This window comes from Abramis brama (genome assembly GCF_963993115.1).
Source record: "Abramis brama genome assembly, chromosome: 21".
NCBI classification, from domain to species: Eukaryota; Metazoa; Chordata; class Actinopteri; order Cypriniformes; family Leuciscidae; genus Abramis; species Abramis brama.
Window position 1 is genome coordinate 31,324,105 of NC_139983.1, and position 24,818 is coordinate 31,348,922.

Consider the following 24,818-nt stretch of genomic DNA (forward strand, 5'->3'; position numbering starts at 1 on the left):
CACAACAAGGACAATAATCTGACCCTTGCTGTTAGCCGGTCGTAAGTGACATGAGTGACTTAAATCAAAGACATCCAAGAGCTCCATTAAAGTGATGGAGGTATTTGTGCACTTTTTTTTCTGTTCATCCAAAATTAATAAGAAGCGATATCTTCACCATAACTCAACAAAGTGGAACAAACAATTCAGCTTGAGAACGTCACCAGCCACATAACCTCACAATGCTCTTGCTGTCAAATATCATTGCAGCAGCCCAGTATCATGCGGACATGATTTTATTTTCAGGATGGCTGCTGTTTCGGCTCTTAGACCAATACAAGATCAATTGTTGTACACAAATCAAATTTTAAAAGCCAGGAAAGTATTTGTGATATTTTCCTTTCATTTACCAGCCATTAAAATGTCACCGTAATAAATGTTTTACCCACTGGCCTGGCCCAATTGTTTGTATAAATCAACAGTAGCAGATGATCTTGGACTGAGCTTTGCTTTAGGTACAGAGCATAAATAGTGAAAGAAAAGCCTGCAAAAAAATTCTACAAACAAACTACAGGCCATGGGGTCTACAGATTGTTGCTAAATTGGTAATTCAAGTCATGACTCGTAGGGCCATTCACACTCACAGCAATTTGCTGTGACAAAGTGACTGGAAATCATTTATTTTCAATGAGAGTTGGCAATCTGAGGCCCATCAGCGAGTTGGTAATGTGAAAGAGTTTAGACAGAGTTCAGCTTTATGTAAATGAGAAGTGATGCGATGTGGCAACTACCAATGGGTGTGCAGAGAGTGAATTCCTTTTGTGTATTTGTTTCTTTCGTTCTTGTTCCATTTGTTAGTATGTTAACGAAATAATGTTGTTTAGTAAGATAAAATAAAAAAATACCAATACTAATATTATAAATATAAATGTAAAAAAAAAAATCAACTCCAGCCTACAGTCAATTAAGACATCTAGGAAATGTATTCCTTTCAGTCCACTCGTATCTGTTCTTGTCCCATCTACACCAGCCCTCATCCTCTCCCACCGTTCCTGCCCTGTAGGCATTCATGTCTGAAATACTCAAATGTTTTGTTCTCATTTCAAAGAGTACAAATTATCTGCAAAAATCAGCATTTATTTTGAACCTATTTAGCCCCAGGTTCTCCACAGCGATTTTTAGAAAGTCTACCATTGACAGAGCAGATCGTCACTGATCTAACATACATTTGAGATCTCTTCCAGAGAACCTGTTTTTGATGTTTTTCCAGGAGTGAGGTCAGGCTGTGTAGGTGGCACTTACATTTATTTCCTGTGATAGAAAGACAAAACCATCATAAAATTATTAAAGTTACCACACTTGACATGTTCCACTGACTTTCATTTCATCTTGTGAAATAACTTGAAAAGAAAAGGAAATGTTTGGTTATACCAAAAGGACAATGTTTTTTTTGCAAACTGTAGGGACGGTTCAGCCTACAATGAAAAAATCTCACCCTCATGTCAGTTCGCCTTATGACTTTTTTTTTTTTAAAGAATATCCTAACCACTTTACAAGCAAACAAATTTGTCACTCTCCAGATAATCATAATAATAATAATAATAATAATAATAATAATAATAATAATAAAGTGGTCCATACTATATATTTGTAATGAGAGATAAACCAAACCTTAAATCATTGATTCTAAGTCTGTTGCCTTTGGCTTGCTCAGTTGGGGATATTTGGGATATTTAATTTAATTAATCAATCAACAATACTATTGATCAGCATTACCAAACGTGGACATTTTCCACTAGAAACAAGCATTGATGTATTATTTTAATTTAATACTGTGAAGCTGTTTTGATACAATCTGTATTGTGAAAAGCGCTATATAAATAAACTTGACTTAACTTGACTTGATTACTCAGTTAAAATCCATGCTACCTTTCCTAGACTAATCTGGTTCTCAAAGTTATTTTATGAATTCAGAAGACCTGGCATATGAACTATTTTTATGGTACTTTTGCAGTCTTTTTGAAGCTTGACATTTCCAGTCCCCTTTCATTGTAATTACATGGAAGTGCATTTTCCAAAATTTCTCTCTTTTTTGTCAAAAAGAAAGTCACTAGAATTGCCTTGAATGAAGGTGAGCAAATTATGACAGTATTGTCCTTTTTTGGTGAACTAGTTCATTTAAAGTTGAATCTGACTGTCCTTCTATGAGGTTTTCTAATCAGTATCATATATACAGTAGTAACACCACACTGTAAGAGAGCATCATGGATCTACTCTCCCAGCCATTTCTGGATTCTTCAAGCCCTTTTTCTTTAATCTCTGGAGTCTCTTTCTCAATCATCTTTGAAAGGCAGCTGTAATGTGACTTTCCAGCTTTGCCAAGCACTAGGGAAACATCAAGGAACAGGGCCACCATAGAATCAAAGGGCCTTTATACCTCCAAGACATCATGAAGCAGACAGACTTCCCTCCCATCTTTCTCGGACATCCTTTGATATAAAGACACTGACCTTTTGGATACTTGCAAGGTCTGAAAACATGACTGTCATGTGAGACGTTATATATCCTGTGAATGTATAGCCTCAGGGTTCGACATTGTTTGTCAGTCATGCATCCAAAAAAACACCTATGTATGGCAGTTTTGCAGATGTCCAGAGTCATGATTCATATATTATAGTAAAGAAGAGATGTCTGCAAAAGGGAGTTATTTTTTAAAAGAGATGGTAACAGAAAGAAACAAGCTACCAAACTTAACGTACAAATATGTGGTCATGCAACATTCAATACCTGCCAGACCACGCCTCTGATAAACTTTAGAGTTTTGATAGTAAAAGGGGGAAAAAAAGTTTCAGCTTCCTAGTGAAACACTAGAACTGAAATTTTCCTCTGAGGTAAAAGTTGTTTGAAGACTCACAAGTTTGCATAGTCAATAATGTTTTCTTGAGTAGACATTTTAATGTCTCTAAATTAGTAAATAAGTTAAATAAATTGTATGCCTAGTCGTGCTCCGGGAGGGCCACTATTCTGAGTTTTACTCCAATTAACCACACTTAAAACAACAAATCAAGGTCTTCGGGATTACTAAAGCTTCCAGGCAAGTGTATTGTTGGGTCATGTTGTAACTAATCTCTGCAAGACATTGTCCCTCCAGGACCAGGACTGTGTGTTTCTGGGAAATTCTGTGAGGTTCAGACCGAGATTTAGATTGTTACTTAATGAATATCTTAGAGAGATAGCAGTGTCAAAAACTTAAATTATTTGTCCATTAATCAGACTGACGTGGGCTGCGTTTCTCAAAAGCATTGATAGCTAAGTTGATCATAGTGACCAAATGCAGCCCTGGTTTGTTGAGTTTTCAAAATTCGTCTAAAAATGATTTGCATTCTCAGAATTCAAAATGTTCCCTTTCAGGTAACTACTCTCACTGCAGAGCAACAGTTTGATGAGACTTTTGCAGAGCAAGTTAGTTAAAGGTGCTATAAGCGATGTCACGCGTTTTTTAGGCCAAAACATTTTTTGTCACACACAGCAAACATCTCCTCACTATCCACTAGCTGCCTGACCCTGAACACACTGTAAAAAAACACGGTCTCTCTAGACACCACAGGCTCCACAAACGGCAACAAAAACAAACTGGGCTCACCCGCACCACGAAACACAACAAAACAGTGTTCCAGCCAATCACTGGCAAGAAGTATTTGAGGGTGGGGTTTGGGGGGCTAGTGCGCGTACACATGAAGGGGGTGTGGAGGAGAGAGAAGCATGAAGAGGGAAGTTTGAATTATGGCCGACACATGACCAAAGAAACGACGTTTCGATGAACAAATTGCAAAGAAGAGGGACAAGGTTAAGGGACGCGCGAAGTACCGAATTTACATCGGAAAAAACCTTCGAAAGGTGGCGAGAACTCCGCCGGCAGAAGGGCTTCTGATCCGACATTCAGTTGCTCTGTTTTTGCAGAACAGGTAAATCCATCTTTCTTTATAAACTGACGTTCATGTTCGCCAAACCAACACAAGGATGTAATTAGCTAGAACTATGCAGTCAGCGTTAACTTTGGTGAATACAACATATACAGTATGTTTCTAGCAGCTAGCGATCAATCTCTATTGTAAATGATCAAGCAAATTCACAGTAGGGCGACAATTTGTGTGAATGATGTTTTCATCCACTGTTTGTTATGAATTTGAATGTTCATTTATAGGCTATTGACAACTTTGACTAAATTTGTTTACGACGCCGCCGTTGTTTATGCTCACTGGGAAACGCAAAGCTAACGTTATCTTGCTATTATTGCGTCCTTGTATGGGAGCTATAGTAACCTCAGATTGCGAAACGATTTTAAGATAATGTTTCTCTTTTTCTGCATTCTGTTCTGCAATATATAAAAGCATTTATCTAACTTGGCGACATTACACATTGAATGAAGTATCAGTAAAATTTAACTTTGTTTGTAGTGACTACTTTGACTTTCCTTTATGCCGGAAGGGAGGGGAGGAGGGAGGAGACGGGATGAGGAGGAGGGAGGGTCTAGCTAGCCTCCGTTTTGTTTGACAACAATTCGAATGTCAACAAGATGTTACGACTCCCGGCATCGCTTAGAGCACCTTTAAAGCTACAATAATTGCAAATAATACAATAATTGGTAAATAATTTGGTTCAATGAACAGTTGATGTTTTAATTGCAACTGGGAATAAAGAATGCACATTAGGGATGTATAACGTGATATCAAGCTTGTAATGCATTGGCCAATAATCTGCATTCACATGCTTCCATAGGGTAACCTTGTTCCTGGATGTCTCATTTATCTGACCCATCCATTTCAGGTCTTAGAATCTCCGTTAATGAGCAGATGATTTGTTTCAGGTGTGTTTGATTAGGAAGAGTTAGGAAATGGGTATAGAACAGGGTTGGGAAACCCTGGAATATAGTATAGTTTCTGGCCTTAGGAACTACACAGTTGCAAACACGTAGAAGTCAGAACACAAGTAGTTACACAGTGAGCAAGGGGTCACTGTTCTAACATACATGCTCTGGCTTTTATATTGTCTTACAGGAACACATAACACCTTTTACCAATAAGAGCTTTGGTGTATCAGCTCACTTTGTTTTCCTCACTGGCTTGTCCCATTTGATGTGTCTCCTGCTCTAATACAACAGCCCCAAACCGTCCCAAAAACAGACAAAGAAATTGAACCAGTTATTTCATTGCATGCTTTTGCCCCTCGGGCTCTGTGGAATAATCTGACAAAGACAAATGATGGCAAGGCCCTTCCTCGGCCAATCAAGCATGGGGCTGAACAGTTCGTTGAGCTCCTAAATGGATGCCCCCCCCCCAATTTGTCTGTTGTCCTAAGGGAGAGTAGGATGTAATTCAAGGGCATTAACTTTACCGGCTCTCCTTGCAGATCAGACACATTGGCTTGGACGGCCCTAACTAACACAGGGTGTGCTTCTAAAATTCTCAATCCATTCCTAGAGGCCTGTGTGGAAATCTCATGGTCAGGGCTGATCATTTACTATTTGATAGGGACCAAGAATTCTTGAAACTGAAAGCGAGCTTCACATTTTCATATAATCATTTAATATAATTCAGTGAGATAAAGGTAAACAGATTGGATTGCTGTCTATGATGAAGGGCTCAGGCATAAGACTTGAGCTCGAAATTCCCCTTGGGCTACTTTAATTAATGAAGGTAATATGATTTTTAATACTTGAAGTGAATTAAAGGTGGTGTTAATAAACCAATTTGCAGGATAAGAAGAGCATGCTTTTCCCAAACTTTTGGTACTTTTGATATGACCAGAAGTGATGACTTGCAGTTTGCTAAATTAGATGTAATACAGACAAATTCATTAGATTTACTCCCAGAAGGAGTTAGCGCAGCCGAGTCGTCATCTCCAGAGTCCAGCTTCCCTTCCAATGCAGCGATCGACATTCTGTCCTCAGGAGGGGTCCCGAATGAAACGGCTGGTCGGTCAACTACAGAGAGACCAGCACGTCCAGTAGGGAGCTCCAACGGCTGCGGTGTGACAGAGGAGTGAGGGGACCACGGGGACTGGTTACCGGGTGGGGAAGCCCTCACTGTGATCCTCAGGTCACCCATCCCACACAGTCGTTCTCTTCTGGGGTGGGCCAGAAGGGGCGCTAGAGCGGGGCATGGGAATGGGGACTCCACCTTAACGGATGAAAGCGAGTCTCGATCTCAACACAGAGATAGTCATGTTCCCGCAATGAGAACATGAACCATCCACAAAAGCTGCTTCAATGTGCTGAATGCCCAAACACGTGATGCAACTATTGTGACCGTCTGCTGGGGACAGGGAACGACCGCATCCAGAAACGCACGGGCGGAATGACATCTTGAAGAAGACGCAGATACACCCGTGTTGCTCTTTCAGGAAATGGGACTCTCAACAGTGCCGGAGCACACGCAGCAACACTGATGGTGCAGCCTGTACCAGTGAAGCACTCACTTCGAAGCTCTCTAACCAGCCGTCAAACAAACAAACAAACAAACAAACACAAAGAGAATGCTGTTGAAACAGCAGTTGAGAGCTCAGAAGCTCGCGATCACCGCTGCACTTGTGCTGTAGAACCACCAGCACCAGGGGAGCCCTCCAGAAGAAGCAGCGACACACTCGATCATTGAAAGAATCAACACTGTTCAGAGACATCGTCATGAAGACCGGTCGGCTCCGAAACGAAAGACAAATGGTGTGTGGATCCGCTTCCGTATTTATACCCACGTTACGGGGCGGAGCGCGAGATACAATGTGCTTTGGCTCGTTTTATCAATACTTGAGGATGACAGGCTCCCTAAGCGTGATCTCAATCAGTACGGTACGTCTGACTATATCAAACGTGACCGAACTGAAAGGGAACCATAGGAAAGTTGTACTTTTTATTTGTTTTTCTTCTTCTTCTTTTTTTAATTCTATGAAGGCCTGTTATTCTCTCATCACATTCAATGTAGAATGCAAGTATGCCCTCAACTCGACTAAAATATATTTTCAGTGGCACACAAACACTGTTACTGTATTTTAATATGGTGTTCCATCTATCGGAAGAACTATTTACATATTCAAGAACCATTAATGGATATGTATGATTGAACATGCTTTTTTATTTATTTTTTTTAAATGAAAAAAATAAATGCATACATGCATACATTTACACGCAAACACACACAGGGGAAAATGTTTCAGTGTATACACACATACGCACATATTGATTACTAATTAAAACCATATTAGGAAAAACAAAAAGGAAACACCTGAAATATATACAGTATATTAATACAATTAATTGCAATATCTGAATTGTACAACATCAGTGTATAGCTCCTGGGGACATGGTAAAAAATGTCTTTTAAAACAGGAATGATCCAATAAGGCTCAAAACAAGGAAGGGGAAATTGCTGTTGAAAGATACGGACAGAATTAAAAGGTCAGAGGAAGGAATGAAAGAACAGATATGTGATGGAAAGGATAGTACAATGCAGGTATGAATACAAAATTAGATAATGAGATTATCAGTATAACAAACAGGTCAATGTCCTTTTCATACAAATTCTGAGTTTGGGTTATACATGGGTTCACATCACTTCACCTTTTAAGCCGGGTCTGTGTATTACCATTATCTGTCTAGTCTATCTGTCAGTTTTATTATCTACTTATTTTATAAGAGCAGGCTCCAACCAGCAAGCATATAACACTTTGCAGTTTTGTATTATGAACATCTTTCAGCAATGTAAGGACATCAGCAATGTGCAATGATCTTGAAGATACTCTTAATTTGCTTCTTTTGTCTGGTCCCATTAGGCAGATTTTTGTGCTTAATGCTATTGAGAAAAGCACAGAGCATCATATATGAGTCAGAGTACTCACTGTAATCCTGTTTTGAGAGAACGCATTTCAGACTAGCTTAGTCGTATCTGTATGCAACACAGGCTGTGATCTTATGTTATAACAAACATACACAGACCTGTACCTTTCACATCCAATATGTTTACCATATGGCCCATTCACCTTCACATCACTTTTGCTGTCTTTGTTGAATGATGATAAACTTTAATATTTAATCAAGGCCAAAGTGGCTCCAAAGAAAGCCTTTAATTAATAATACATTTCAGTGGCTAGTGCTTAATTTACCTGCTTTGAAGCACAAAACAAACTATTTAAACATTAGCTAGCTAGCTGCTAACCCTTCAGAAATGTATAGGTTGTGATACAGATGTGAAATAGGCCTCTTGTTGCTTATTTCAATATTTTTTTATTTATTTTTTTTTATGTTGAGAAATGTGAGGCATTTTTAAAAATGCATGAACTTAGCATGCTGTGTGGCCTACTTCTTGCTACACAACAAAGATGGAGGAAATGGAGTCTGAAACCGAGTTTCCAACCGTCTTGCTGTGACCTTCATAGGCAATGTGTTTCTGAAGGGGTCATTATATTCTCATTCTGTTGGTAATCATTCTTGTTGTTTGAGAGAGAATATAAAAATGACTTCAAATAGTTCCTCTTTGAATACAACTGGAGCTCTGAGCTCATTTGACTCTATTTGCTGTTAACAAATACTTTTAAAAATATCATTAAATCACATTAAATTAATTAAAAAATATATCAATCATATTTTTTAAATAGTTTTTCACAAACATGAACATATTTTTAATGAAAAATGTCAATCTTCAGCTTTCATTCGATGCAGGACTTGCAGCAATTTTTATGCATGATTACGAAAACAACCATTTTATCAATCATAATGCATGCTTGAAATGTGTGACTTGACCTTGAAGGATCTTTGTACCGGAAACAATATTTCAGAGCCTGATTTTTGGTGACAGCACATCCTCCATGCAGTGTTTACAAGGGTTAGTATTCGTCCCGCAGAGCCTGTGAACCTCCATGATGGTCATTAAGCTTTTTCCCCATGTGCAGTGACAGATTGAGCATCTTTTATCTTAGCTTAGCTTTCAGCTCACTGATATGAATGTTGTCCCGCCAGTGGTATGACTCACTGTTACGGCTGGCTGTCAAATGTCGGCCGTACAATCATTAAATCATTTTAGCACTCGCACACCGACGCTAGTCCGGCATATCCATCACATCTTTGTTCTTTCATCACAAAGCCGAGCTGCATCAGAGCAGATTGGTGTATTAACACCTCCTCGACTTTTGTTTCTTCTCTTTTTTCTTTTCCCAGGGTCCCATGCTGAGATGTGAAGCAGGGCTATTAATTACTATGCCAATTACATGAACTGATGGTTCTCGCTCAACGCATGTAAATGTGGCTGCAGTTGCAAGTCACAATTTGACACAATACCAGGAGATAAATGAAAACGAGTCAGATGGGTTATAAAAAAAAATAATCCATTCCTGGCCGAGAGTGAAAGAGAGTAAATGAACAAAAAAAACGAATTCTCATAAAAGCACAATGTTCACTCAGCATCTCTTTTACCAGAAATTGTGATTGTTGCAGCTCAGGTTACAACTACCACAGACAAGTTGGTACATGTGCATCCCCCCAATAAGTGTTTGAACAGTTATTAAAATCTTACCTTTGGTTCCCTGAATTTAATATGTATTTTATTTCTTTGTGAAAAATAATTTGTCTGTATTATATACATTGCATTGAAAGTTAACTTTTACTGTATTCCAAACTAAATGCATGTTTATAAAATAACAGTAGATAGTATAAATGAAATAAAAGGCCACTTAAGAGAATACACTTTAATTACTGTTTCAAAACACACTTAAGTACTCTTTTAAAAAATGCATTATAATGTTATTTTTTAAATTGTACGTTTTAAATCAAAAAGTCTTTTTAGTTTATTTTAAATAACTTTTAAAATACTTTATCATAATTGTATAACTATAGTGTGTTATATAATGATATTATATTGTAAATATTCTAAATTGCAACTTTATCATTACAAATGCGTAATTACAAATATATATTTAATTTATGACATGCGAGTTTCAGTAGAAATGGCATTAAAGTATAATTTAGTTTACCAGAAATGCTTTTAAGTAGCCTACATTTGGCAGTAATTTAGCCATATTTTAAATACTATTTTTGCTGTTGTTTTGTTTTTGCTGTGGTGTCAAAATCCATACAGAGCAATCATTTTCAACCTTTACAGACTCAGGGACCAGGATTGTGTTAGTTGTCTACTTCAGTAGTATCAATCGATGGAATCAACTCCTCAAGTTCAGAAATATTTAATGAGGACTGGGTCATGATTAAGAGTAAACGACTGTGGTCATTATCACACTCGATATAGCTTTTGTCCAGCAAGAAATAAAAGCAGGATTCATGTACCTCCCAACATCTGCACCAAGCATTGATGTAACAGCAAGACTTCATCAAATTTCATCATCATTTTAACATTCACCATCACATATTTACCCTCTGAAGTATGTGATTGGTCCTTAGAAATGCTAATTCATGGTTTGAGTCACTGGTTTCTTAAAAATAGAAGTCATTGCAACAAAAGGGACAGTTCACCCAAAAATGAAAATGATGTCATCATCAACTCACCCTCATGTTATTCCAAACCTGTATGAGTTTCTTTCTTCTGTTGAACTAAAACTAATATATAAAAAAAAAAAAAATGTTGGTAACCAGACAGTTACCATGGTATTTTTTCCCCCTAGTTTTCCTACCGTCATCTGTCTGGTTACCAGCATTCTTCAAAATATCTTATTTTGTGTTCAACAGAAGAAAGAAATTCATTCAGGTTTGGAACAACAAATTCTATTGGTGTCGACTGCTAAAATATTAGAAAGACCTACACCAAATCTTGATTTCAAGTCGCTGAAGCATTATCATCTCAGATAAACATCTTTTGTCATGTGTCTTCCCAACACAATCTGTCACCACTCAGATCAAGGGTGTGTTATGCCTCTGTAGCTGCCAGTGATAAAATCACATCTCCCCCCATGTTTTTAAAGAAGGAAGTAAGCGAATCACATCAGTGAGCATATTTTTTTTCTTTTCTGTACAATCACTCTCTTTATCATTGTCAGCAGTCTGATGAACCCCTGGTGAGCGCGGTCCGTTTGTACAGCTCTGCGACTGCCTACCATTTGCATAGATATGCAAACCCCAGTTACATCTCGTTGTGTTCGCTGTGATGCTATCAGACTCAACTCACATAAATCCATTCGCCACATGCTACTTATCTGGGCCATTGTTCCGTCCTACATATTCTAAAGCGTGTTAAGCTCGCGCTCCATATGCAAAAAGAAAAAAAATACATATGGCGCCATAGTAAAATGATCCATATCTCGTCCCACAAAACAGGGCAGGAGTTGTATATGTTCATATTAAAATGTTATCGGAGACATCTCTTCAGAGCTGTGCTTGAGGTCTCATTACATTAACACATTTTTTAGAGTGTCTATTGTATCTTTAGTGGGCAGGAAAGAGCTCTTTGTGTTTTCATTTGTTGATAGCCTTTGTCAGTATCCTTTCCTGTCGTTGAAGTCATAAAACAAGAGACTGCTGAGAGCCGTTGCCTCTTTTATGTCTTCTTTCTGCCTCATTTAGTTTCACAAAGTGCTGAATTTACTTGATGTCTTTGTGTTTGTTTGCACAGAAGCTTTTAATGTAACTCTCTGATTTACTTTCTTGGTGGGAAAGTCAATCGGAAAGACATAAAGTAAACCTCTCCGGAGTAACCTGTTACACCTAATGTCTGGTTGTAAAAGAAGATATAGGAGAAAAATGGGGTAAAAGTGGGCTAATGGTAATGATCGGCGCTGCTTGTGCAAATACATCTTAAGCAGGGGTGACCCTGGTATCAGAGAGTTACTGGGATTGAAATTCTGCTTTATCACCATTGTGCCCTTGAGGGATTTAATCCTTGGTTCCTTCGTGACAGCCGTCTCTGTAATTGGCGTCTCTTGTCTTTCTCCTCTCAGGAACCTCTCAAAACGTCACTCTCCGGGGCCGCTATCACTGCAGAGGGGGTCGCCAGATCAGCGTGAGCCAGCTGTGTGACTTCAGCCCTGACTGTCCACAAGGGGACGATGAGGGAGAACATTGCCGTGAGTATTAGTGCCGTCCATTTGGAGGACGAGACAGCAGACGGGGGCTCAGGAGGCCAGCAGTCACTCTTTAATGAGAGCCCATTATATAACAGAAGTTGTGTTTATTGGACATTGTAGGAGTTGTTCTGCTTCAATGACCAGTGTCATCCCAGACACACTCTTTCTCAAAAAGAAAAAAAAATGGTATACTGTCTTACGCTAATAAACTATATTTATGCATAGTTTGAAATAATGGCTGAAAGCATGAACACTTGTTTCCGCCATGGAATAAAACAATTTATAAGATAAATGCGATTTATTATCTCACAAATCTGACTCTTTCACAATTGCGAGTTACAATGTCAGTATTGTGTGATATAAACTTGCAATTCTGACTTTTTTTCCTCTCAATTTCGAGTTTATATCTCGCAATTCTGACTCTTTTTTTTCATGTACTCGCAATTGTTAGTTATAAAGTCCAATTCTGACATAAAAAAAAATAAATAATAAATTCTAAGAATTGCAAGTTTATATCTCACAATTATGACTTTATAGCTTGCAATTCCAAGTTTATATCATGCAATTGCGAGAAAAAAAGTTTTGTGTCAGAAAAAAAACGTATTCAGTGGGTTTAATTTTTTTATTGTTTTTATTCAGTGGCAGAAACAGGCTTCCATATGTAAGGACCTATGAAATAACTGAAATCATTTGGTGAAGTGATATGGAACTGTAATGCTACTGTTACTACTTTAGCCGTGCGTTTCCCTGAAAATAATTGCACATCTTAGAATGTCCGTCAACCAATTAGATTCAAGCATTCAACAGCCCTGTAGAATGAATATATACAGTATATAAATATGGCAGTCATTCAATACTATGGTATTACGACCTGATTCGTGCACCATGTTACTGCCACGGTACTTTTTGTAAGGGTATTGCAAATATTATAAATGCAAATTGTATAACATGTCATTTACTCTGCTGTCAGGCCTAATAACAGTAGCAGAGTGAAACTGGTACTGAAAATACATGTAAATTAGTGGGATGAGGTGAACATACGTACTTGTGCTTGCTGCTTTAGTGGATATGTCCATTGTTTTCTCTGAATTGGGAGTTTTGACAGCATATTTCAGTCACAACATCAGAGCAACATTGTACTTTTAAACACTTTACCACTGAGCAATTTCAGTTCATATGAAACATCTCCCACATTTAGCCCATTTTCCTCTGTAATTTTCTGAATTGCTCTGTCTGATGGCCCCACCTTTACCTATCATTCCCTGCTGCTTCATTTCTGCAGTCAGTGAACTCCTCTTTCCTCCAAGATCAACTGCTCACGCTGTCCTGATCCTGTCTAGCATGATGCAGTCATTAATGACTCGCAAGCGCAGCACAGATATTGCCAGAAGCTTTTCGACAGAAAACGGAGAGCTGCGATCTCATCCTGTGTCATTCAAATCGTACATTTTCGTTGTCATCTTTCCCTGTTATTGCTCTCCATGCTAATCCTCACGAGTGTGGTCACGCTGGTCGATGTGTTTACTCTCTCCTGGTTAATGGGAGTGAGATCAGGGCTGTATCATCTCCCCTCAGCGGATGATTAGCTGATCCTACCTCACACCTCTTAGATCAATACTGTGCAGAAGCTGTAATCATATTTCTGTGGGTCCACCTACAGTGCTTCTGGACGAAAAAGAAAGCCAACATTTTGAGATTGAACAAGACTCTGAGTGTTGTTTATTGTTAGAACAAAGCTAAATGTCACTGATTATGTTCGATATGCCACCACAGATATTAATATTGATTAGCAACCTGCTAATCGGTCTTTTTCAAAACCCGTTCAGCAAATTTAATTTGCACAACAAGAATGTATTGTATCTTTAATAAACTTTGTTGCTAAGATGAAAGCGACTTCTGAAGACCAGATGAAGAGATCTGCACAGGACACTGCAGTTGTCCTAAACTTTTAAAGTGATCTCACAAAGTAAGATCAGTATCAATAACATCAGGGTCATATCTCAACCTAAAATCAAAATAATAACAATAGCTGCATATATCATTTTTCTTGATAAGTGTTTTGTTTAAGATTTAACATCTTAACATCATCCTTGTTCTTGTTTTAAGGTTTAATATATATATATATTTTTTTTTTTATTACAGAGCACCACACATAACATGCTGGGGAAAAACGATAATTGATTTATGTATTTAAATACAACTCATTTATTAATTTACTCGTTTATTCATCAATCAATCAAACAATCACTCAAATTGGAAGACCAAAAGATTTAAGATCAGTGCACGTAACAAAGCTATCTGTTAAAGACGCAATTATGATGAAGTAGTATGCCCTAATAACTTGCCTACTCTTCTGATACACACTCAAAAATATGTACTTTTTCTTCACAAAAACAGTACATACTTTTAGGACATAGTATATGTAGGCGAATTGGCACGCAATTTAAAATCTCATCTTAAAAATATCATCTTTCGATTATTTTTAAAATAAAATATTGATATAGACACACAAGGTCTTAAAAAAAGAGGTTCAGACAAGGTTGTTTCAGGGAAAAGCATGGGTCTGTCAGTTATTTTTCTCTTAAAACAAGGAAAAAAGATCATTCTGTTTTCTTTATTTAATTAACTTCTTTATTTATTAACCAGACATTTCCCATAATCACTCCGTGCCCATGAATGCATCCATCCTTTTAAATGCCTAACTCTGGATTGTATGAACACCTGGAGCAAAGCTTGTAAGTTACATGCCATCGGGCAATTCATCCTCTGCAATGCAGTCGATCGCTGGAAGACAACCGTCTTTCTTCCCCCCTGTTTCTTAATGAAGGTCAGACACATCCCTGCAGCCCTTCACAGGCTTGAATGAATCGTCTGTTGATGGAATGGCTTCTAATATGGCCTTCCTACTAGGGCTGGGTATTGACACAAATTTCACAATTCACTAAGTCTTCTGACACAATTCACAAGCTTGCAATTCAATTCGATTTCGATTCCGATTCGATTCAATATTGATTATTTTGGATATCAGGTACAATACATGGCAAATTTTCTCAAGGAAAACAAATCTCTTAACCAATGCTGTAAACTATGGGAGTCAGTTGTAGCCTACTAAGCTTCATTTGCCTACTGTAATATTGAATGTAAAAATGTACACTTTTATTTATTTTTATAATAATAAAGTTATATGAAATGTAAACATTTAAATGGCGGCTGTCATAAAAACTTGCCAGATTTATTCAAACATGCATTAAATATTGAAGAACATTAAAAAATTATAATGAATATGCAATATGGTGCATACATTTAGCGAAATGCTCCTCTCTCCTCTTTTTCTGGCTGACTAACGAGTTTATGGTCGCTGGATATGTTTTTCTGAGGTAAATGTGACGTTACATGACATTGTTTACAACCTGTTTTACTGACGTCTTTCCACGGTTGAAACACTGATTGAGCGATTCCATGTGACATGATACGGATTTCGATAAGTTGTACTCTATCTTTTAACACACTTTCTGATGCTCATTCATGCTTATTTCGCACTGTAACTGGTATTATTAAGGCGGAAGAGAAGATCTTCGCTGCTTCTTCTCTTGAGCTGCGCCAGAGCGATCTCACGCCACAGCGCCAAAACGGTATTTATGTTTTTGAAATTCGTAAGAAAATGGACGTAATTTGAAATCTGAGACTTTGTATCATATCAATAGCAGCCTAACAAAGTACAAAGATTATTCAGATTTATTGGATGGGATGCGCGCTACAATGTTCCATTCATTCATCAACTGAAAACAGGATGACTAGCCTAATCGATTCTTGGGATTTAAGAATCGATATCGGTTCGTAAAAATGAGAATCGATTAAAATCGAGAAATCTATATTGTTTACCCAGCCTACACTCTTTCTTCCCCACTCTTTACCTCAAAACAATATCCTCATCTGCACTCAGAAACACTCTCCGCTGTCCTCTTATGCCTCTTCAGACATTTAAAAATGGTCAAAGACTATTTCTCATCAAAGCGTCTAAGCTCTTACGCTGAGGGATAAGATTGTTAGCCCATATTTATCTTGGTTCCACTTTATTTCGATAGTCCACTTTAGACTAGAATATCTGTTAGGGAGCATCAAAATAAATGTTTAGCAGATATTAAGCAGACAGTCTATTAATACTCTAATGAGAGTTAGTTGACATGTAGTTAGTTGACAAAGTTACTTATAGTTAGTAGAATGTCTAAAGTGGCCTATCAAAATAAAGTGTTACCTTTATCTTTTTCTTTTCTTTTTCTCAGGTCTATCAGTATTCTCATAATGTCTAGTTGTCTTCTCTCACTCAACCAGGTCAGTTCCTCAACGGCAGCTATTGCTCGTTCGGGAGAGAGGATTGCAGCTGGCAGCTGGTTCCAGGAAGGGGTCCGCAATGGAGGGCCCATCCGTCCATTCCCCAAGGCCTCAGAAGCAGCTGTCCATCACCAGGTGCTCTGCCTAAACGTCTTAAGTTGAAGTCTAATCAACAAAAAGACTTGAAAGCACAGGGTTGACTACTAACAGTTAAACATTTAAAACAAAGCGAAATAATTTAAGCAGACATGGTTAATGAATCATCTTTATTAAAGATTGACAATAAGCTTTTGACTGGTTATAGTCGGTCGTTCATCTTTCATTATTCCTCTGGGTGGTTTGTTTCATGTCTTTCATCACTCTGTATGGCAGGGGCCTTGCTGGCCATCGACAGTCAGCCCAAAGGTCAGCGAGGATCAGCGCAGGTGCGAAGCCCGCTTTTCTTCTACCCCCTGCGGAACGCCCCGTGCATGGTAAGAACTGTTTCTGCATTCCACAAGTAACCATAATGCAACGGTATCTCTGTGCAATGGGTCTCTGGATCTCTGAGGAAATGAAGTTCTGAACGGTTTCCATCGAGTCTTATTTGCAAATGCATTCTAGTCTATGCATGCATCGATCAGTGCTACACCTACAGAAGTGCTCTGAATACTGATTCGGGTTGTATAGAAGTTCGGATAACCCATCAGGAGGTAATGGCTACAGATAAAGGCCTGGGTACACTTCATTTTCCACGTTCTGCTCCATCTCACACAGTTGAGTACTCGAGCCTTTCAAAGTACACTACTTTGGCCTTGAGCGCAAAAAGATTTGTGTTTTTAAGCTTGTTTGTACTCACACTGTCTGGCGGCAGGCGGACGGCCAAAATATACTTTGGGCTTAAATGAAAAGAGACAGTATAGTATGTAATGAAAATAAAATACTACTCATGCTGTTTCTTCATATGCAGCAGTGTATGTACTATATGTGAAGTGGGAGAAAATATTCTATTTCAGTGCTTTTGCATTAAAACAGGTGTTTCAAACCCTCCAAGTACCCTCAAATACATTATGATGATATCCCTGTGTCCTGATATCCTGTTCCTAAAATATAAATGCAGCTATGCAGTAAATTGTCATGTATACTATGTGAGAAGAATATTAAATGGATAGTTCACCCTTAAATAAAAATTAAGTCATCATTTACCCACCCTGGTGTTGTTGTAATGCCGTATGCCCTTCTTCATAAAAGGACGCAAAAGTATAACAGAATGATCCCATGCGACCTGTGTGGTATATTCAAAGTGATCTGGTGGTATACAATAAAATTTGGTGAAAAACAAACCAAGATGTAATGTATTATTTTAAAAAAAAAAGAATCCTGGTCTTGTCTTGGTCTCAACACACACTGGTCTTGGTCTTGACTTGGTCTCGGTTTAGTTGGTCTTGACTACAACACTAGTAATAGTTTAATTCATTATTATTTTCTCAAATAATTCAGTTTCACATAGATGTCCTACATTGTAGTCTTTTTGGGTTTGGGTTATTGTTAGCATGATGAGCCATAATAAAATTGTTCACAGCGTTGATTTGGTTTGAGCTGGTAAGTTTTCAATGTTCAAGGCTATAGATGACATTTTTAGGTTGCACAATACCTTTAATGGGTTGCTTTTGTAATCGCTATAGACAGAATGTAGCCCAGCGTCAGGAGGTTATTGTTGTACCCGCATTTCAATGTCATTTGAATGTAATCACATGGAAATTTGGCAACCAAATGTGAAATGTTAATGTCCGTTTTGAAAAATGGAAAAAAATGTCTGGCTCTCGCCTAGGTGCAAAGCTTTTGAAAGACTGTCTCCGTATTCAATTCAGAATTCATAGACCTTGACCCCATCAGTCTGTGGCTCACAGACGAGCATGCTGGGAAAGGTGAATTCAGTTGTGCAAAAAGACTTCCTGAAGAAGAAAAAAAACACTCAAACAGTGAGTTTCAGAGGGAACGGAGGGGTGCAGACTGACAGAGATGGAGAAGAGAGAGAAACAGTGCGATACAAATTTGAAAGTAAGAAAAAGAGAGAAAATGTCAGGGAGATTATGGGGTGTAGATAAATAGGAATACAGGTGGAGAGGTAGGTGTTGGTTTGGGCTTTATGAGAAGTCTGACTGACAGCTTTAGATAGATGTGAGGTGAGCGCTCACTCTTGTATGAACAGAGCCCAGAGCGGTGTGGAGGCACAGCGGGCCATGACAGCATATTGGACTAAATCCAGACACGAACCAGGACTATAGATTACGACTGTGATCTCTCCCCCCTAGCCACTGTTCTCAGTGTGTCAGTGTGACTTCTGTAATAGGAGAAGCCTTGCTCCTTTCAACAGCTGCTGTTTTCACAGGCCACTGTAAGTCTTCTGACATAAAGGTCCTTCATAATGGATGAATCAGAGCAGATGTGATATAAGCATCACAATCTGCACTAGGTCACATGCAGTCTCACGGGACCAGACTTTTGACATCAGCATAAAGTCTGGTCCATTTTGCCAACCCGGTCTCACCCCAAAACGTCACGTACTGACGGGTCTTGACCAAACGGCAACATACGACGAAAAGGGTACCCCTAAAACGTCCATATGAGACGAAGACATAAGCGCACCAGCAGCGCTTCCTAGCGGTACCCTAACGCATACCTAAACCTACCCATAACCCGAATCGTCACATATGGACGTTTTAGGGGTACCCTTTTCGTCGTATGTTGCCGTTTGGTCAAGACCCGTCAGTACGTGACATTTTGGGGTGAGACTGTGTTAATTTTGCAGCTTAATCTGGCCAAGAACCGTCCACTCAGCACGTCTGATTGACATGGAAAAGCGTTGTGGGTTTCCATGTTTTATGTGGACTTTCCATAGACGTAATGGTTTTTATACTTTACAAACTATATATTTTATACAGATCACAGAAAAAAAAAGATAATTCTGTATGATTTATAAGCTTGTTTTCTCATGGAGACCAAAAAAGTTTCCCCACAAGGTCAACATTTACTGGTATTATTATACTTGTAGGTACATTTGGTGTCCTGGCCTCATTCATTTACATCGTTAGTGCCTTAAAGTAACCGAGTCAAAATACATTTTTGTGGGAATCAATATTATGCCACTGTGCTGGGCTCAAATCCAAAATATTACTTTAACAAATATGGCTTTGAAACCAAAATATAAGAATACAGTTCTTCTGGTCAAGGGTATTTAGTGCCCAATTGTCAAAATTTGACTAAGAATGTTTTGCACCTCCTGATACATTTATTAATTTGCATGTGCTGTCTGCATTGTTTTTGCACCTGGTTCACTAAATGAATCATGCAAATATGAGTGCTAGGTTGTGAAGGATGCAGCAGACTTCCAATATCTGTTGTACTTTCTTCTTCACCACTGCATACCAGGCACTGCACGTCTGGATATGTGCCCATTTCAAAGGTCCTTCTTAATCAATTTATGAATTACTGCAAAAAATTCTTAGTAGCAAATATATACAAACATCAATGCAACGTTAATTGTACCATTCAAAAAATGCCTGGCAAAACTTCTGATTAAATCCTTTGTGAATAAGGCTCTTACTGTAATATACCAAATTTACATATTGAAACTGCTTGTTTTCAGCCATTTTTTTTTTTGCATTTTATGTGCCATATGCATCAAACAATGACTGTGAGTTGTCTGTTTGAGGCTGAGAATACATTATACGTGATCATTCATGAAATATCTGCCAAATTTGAAACTGTGAAAAAAAAGAAAAAAAAAGACGTCAAATGCATCATCATGCTTAAATCTTAGGTTACACTTTATTTCGATGGTCCACTTTAGACATTCTACTAACTATACAGTTTGTAGTCAACCAGAATGCCTATTACAGGTGTGGCAAAAATAAAACGCATTTCAAAGTCGTTCTCGAAATTACCGTCTTATGCTTACGCAAAGCCTCATTGATGTGACATTTCTCTATTGCAATGTTTTATGTTGAAATGTTTTCATTATTTATCAATTTATCAATTATGCTAATCATAATAACCTATTGTAAGACTATTTTTTAATTGATGCTAAAACACAAATGCTGCTGACTAACATCGGTTAACAAGTCCTCACAATGTTTTAATTTTACGATCATAGTTTAATTTATTTCACTGTTATGTTTCAGTTCATAAACCTACGCCTACTAACAAATTAAAATAACCTTGGCATGCATAGCTCACAATGTTAACGTTTAGCCTACTTTGCTTAAATTTCACGCAATAATATAATTATTATTGCCGCGGGAACGGCAGCGGTAAAAGCATTATTCTGGTTGAGTACCAACTGTAAGTAACTTTGCAACCACATGTCAACTAACTCGTATTAGGCTATTCGTAGACTGTTAGTAGACTGCTAGGTTTGGGTAAGTAGAAAAACTTGACATGTAGATGCAAAGTTTCTTATAGTCAGTAGAATGTGTGTTGAGGAGCATCAAAATAAAGTGTTATCAGCTATTAAGCAGACAGTCTACTAATACTCTATGAAAGTTAGTTGACATGTAGTTGAAAATGTCTTAACTGGATCAAAATAAAGTGTTATACCAAATCTGATTTTGTGATCTTTTCTACAGGTCAAGTTCTGGGTGTGTGGATCTTCAAATGGAGTGCTATCTCTCTGGATTATAGAGAACAGCACAGGATCCGAGGGCCAACGGAGTCTCTGGAACTCAACAAGCGAAGCTAATATGGGGAAAGATTGGAAGCTCATTACCCTACCACTCTTCGGTTTGGTGGACCTGTAAGTCTATAGTTACAACCATCAAATTTATGCTGAATATCCTCCATGGTCTGAGTGTGCACATGATTTGTAACTTAACAACGGCATAATCAGGTAAACAATGACTGGAATGCTTCTGCTTAAGGAGAATTAATGGAAAAAAAAAGTTTCGGATACATATGCAAAAGTTTTCACTTACCTTTGAGCAAGCTGTAGACATTTACCTTTGGTTTCACACTCGTATATCCTAATGAATCCCACTGGTGCCACATCCCTGCCTATGGGCCCGGCACAGCACCGCACATCCCGCGCTCACCTTATCACTCTCTCCAGAAGAAAAAAACCTGACAGAGGGGAAAAAAATCAATGAAGAGGTTCACCATTCATCCACACTTTCACTCCAATTAGCAACTGCTCTTGACTTGTAAGAGTAAGGAGGGCCGAGGAAAATAGGAGGATGTTACATCTCTACATGTTTGATTGGAATCTCATCTAACACTCTCAAAACCCCCACAATTCCCCACGCCCCAACCTCCACTCTTGTTATCCAGGGTCTCGCTAATTCCAGTCCACAGGGGGCGATTAAAATTTCATTCCTGGCCTCCTTCCCCTTTTCTTGTCGTAGTTAATTTTTTTTAGATTTATCTACCACTTCACGGCATAGCTGCAAAGCTTCATGCCCTATGACCCAAAGAGACAATTCTTACACATTTATTATCATGGGAGAAATTAGGGCAGGGGATAACACTCCTCTCAGGGATTTATTCAAAATCTGATGGGTTCTAATGTAGCCATAAATATACATTACATTTGTGGTGGTTTGGAGATATACCTTAGCTAAAGAATGACACCTACATTTGTCTTCCTTGGTACACAAAAGTAGAGGTTTAACAGAATGCCCATTGTGCGGTTTTCCAAATATGAGAACCAATAACATGTGACGTTAAACCTGCAGCGTGGTAAACCAGCATAAATAAAATTGTCAGTGCATATTCCAGTCTTCACATAAAGATATTGTATGGCTTCAGAAGACTAGGGATAAGTCTGAGGGCCAGATTTACTAAACAGGGTAAATTAGCGAGAGAGCGCAATCACCACTTTTTTTTTTATCCACTTTCTGCTGTGTGTCTAGGCTTAAAATATGTTTTCACTCTCTTAATTTATCTCCCTTTTTCTCTGTCACACTTTAGGTTCTACCTGCAGTTCAGTGCTGATATTTCCTCTAGTGCAGGAATTGCATTTGCTGTGGACAACTTCACTCTGAGCATGGAGTGCTTCCTTGAAAGTGAGTGTTGCATCTTCACTATTTTCATTATCAGCCATTTTCCATCCTGAGATGATAGAAGTAGCCATTTTAAAAATAATGAATTAATATAACCATTAACCATCCACTAATAGTTTTTTTAGTGGCCGGTTCCACCCCCTCCATTGAAGCTCAAATGCAGTTTTCAGGGATCTGACTTCGTCTAAATAGAGCGCTCTGAAACTTTTTTTTTTATTACAGTGCTTAGGGTGCCTGAAATTGATCCACTGCGGGTGTACCATGAGTATTTATTGACTGGTTGACTTTTTCTGGTTGACATCAACTTTTTAGATTCAGGGTACTACAGCTGGTGAATTGACAGAATTGATTCGGTGTGAGCTGTTAGATTTTATAAATGCAAATCTAAAATGATGCTTTCATGCTTGCCATTACAATCTGAAAATATTTGCAGATGTTTATACCAGCTGCCTAGAGATTATCTGTAATGTCCAAAAAACATGGTGCTCCTTTGTAAAAAATAAACGTCATGACTAAAATGGCCTCTTGAATTTAAAATCATCACTGTGAGGATCAAAGTGGCAGCCATCAAGAGGGAATTTTTCATGCACATATTATTTATGTATGTTCAGGTTAAACTGTCTGCTTTGCTGTTTATTACTGATTCTTGATGCAAGTAAACATTGAAAGCTACAACAAACTGGAATTATAGATGGAAATGTTTTAAATAGCACAACAAACAATTGTAAAGCCCTTTCCACTAGTATTGTCATGATGCTGGAATTTCTCATTTTTATACAATACCTTGAAAATTTTGATATTTGATACCATAGGGACAACTGCCATATAGATTTTTATTATTTCATAATGTTTTGATAATTTTGTTGCAATTGCTTACACAAGTAGCAATTGAGCTTACACTTACACTTGCTTACACGGCACAAGGAGGCTGTATTTGAAAGTTTGAACTAAAGTCAATTGCCAGTAATAAAATAAGAACAAACAAACAAATTGCAAATGGTAGCACACATAAATACAATAAAATAAAGGGACAAATGAAGTAAACATGGCTTAAAGTTTTTCAGGTGGGTCTAACAGTAGTATTTAGGTAAGACATACAACAGAAATTAAATGGCAAAACCAGCAATGCAAGTTTGAGAGGTGGCGCCCCGCCAAATCTCGCGAGAATCACAACTTGCTTTACGGCACAACGTCACATACATCAACAACATATGAAGCAGCCTCTATGGAAGACACTAGCACGCATTTCAGACGTGAATCACGGCAGAGTCGACGAAGAAAACGAAGGAAGCGCGGTCGGAAGAGTGCAAGACACGGCTCTGCGTGAGTGGTATTTACGACAGTAATGTTAAATACAAGTACTCCACAGTGACTCTAGGGGTCGCTGTTTGAGAATAACGGAAACTGCATAGTGTGCCTTTAAGAGCTTATGAATGGATCCAATATACATTTACATGTGATTTCTTTCGTCTGTTCCAAAACTTACTGTGTTCACCTAAATACTCGCCAAGACGGGCATTTTTTGTGTGTATTTGACCGTTAAAGCGTAATGACCCACAAAAAAGAGCTCAATTTGATACTCGTGAGCTGTTTGAGAGGCAGCTTTATGAGAGCGTCACTTATATAAATCAAATTTGGTGTGAGCGTGAAACCTGCAGGAATGAGTAAAATAATGTGCAATACCAGCAAACCCGCTCCGAACTTCAGGACCTAACATCCAACACTATTCAACTGCAGTGAATAAGACGAGTGAATGGTCAATCGCCATCGGAGAGAAGAGAGCGAGAATGTGCAGCATATCGGTGTATCGATACTGCAGAAAAGGAGTATTAGAATCTTTTCAGATATTTCAGTATCGATACCCTTCTTCTTTGACAACTTCTTCTCGCACTGTTGCCAGGGTCTAGAAATTTGGATCTTCAAATGAAGATTAATTCATTGTGTGATGTAACAAAGATTGACAACACAAAGCCATGGATGTAGATCAGGCCTGATGTTTCATACAAATCTGCTGAAGCTGGAATCAACTCTTCGCACAGCGACTCTGACACGCGTTAACCAAGATGCCGGTCACTGATGACTCAAGAATGACAAGGCCTTTCAGCCAGTACTAAGAAGACAAGAAAAGCATCCACTCGAGTTCCACATTTTGATTGTGCTGGAAATTGTGAGCCGTCTGAGGGGGCTCTTAAGACGGATTTGAAGGAGATCAGCACAGGATATTGCACAGCTGGGAAAAGAACAGGAATGGGAATCATTAATGCAAACCTCTTGGATTAAACAGGATAAGATCTTTTATTTGTTGGCCTTATGGTGTCTCGCTTTTTTCTCCGAACGAGCCAATGTATTTACTTCAGCTTTTGGCATTTGGAATCAGCTTGGCACTGACTTTATCATACATTTGCCCTTCTAGACCCT

General features: G+C 38.3%; 1 protein-coding gene across 1 annotated transcript in view; it reads left to right on the forward strand.

Moving 5' to 3' along the window:
* Positions 1 to 24,818, forward strand: part of alk (ALK receptor tyrosine kinase) — a 404,771-nt gene that overhangs the window by 321,004 nt on the left and 58,949 nt on the right. Inside the window, exons 7-11 of the mRNA XM_084096568.1 lie at positions 11,908 to 12,033; positions 16,366 to 16,500; positions 16,738 to 16,838; positions 20,973 to 21,139; positions 22,309 to 22,403. Of these exons, the coding sequence (XP_083952694.1) occupies positions 11,908 to 12,033; positions 16,366 to 16,500; positions 16,738 to 16,838; positions 20,973 to 21,139; positions 22,309 to 22,403 (624 nt within the window). The remainder of the gene's footprint in view (positions 1 to 11,907; positions 12,034 to 16,365; positions 16,501 to 16,737; positions 16,839 to 20,972; positions 21,140 to 22,308; positions 22,404 to 24,818) is intronic.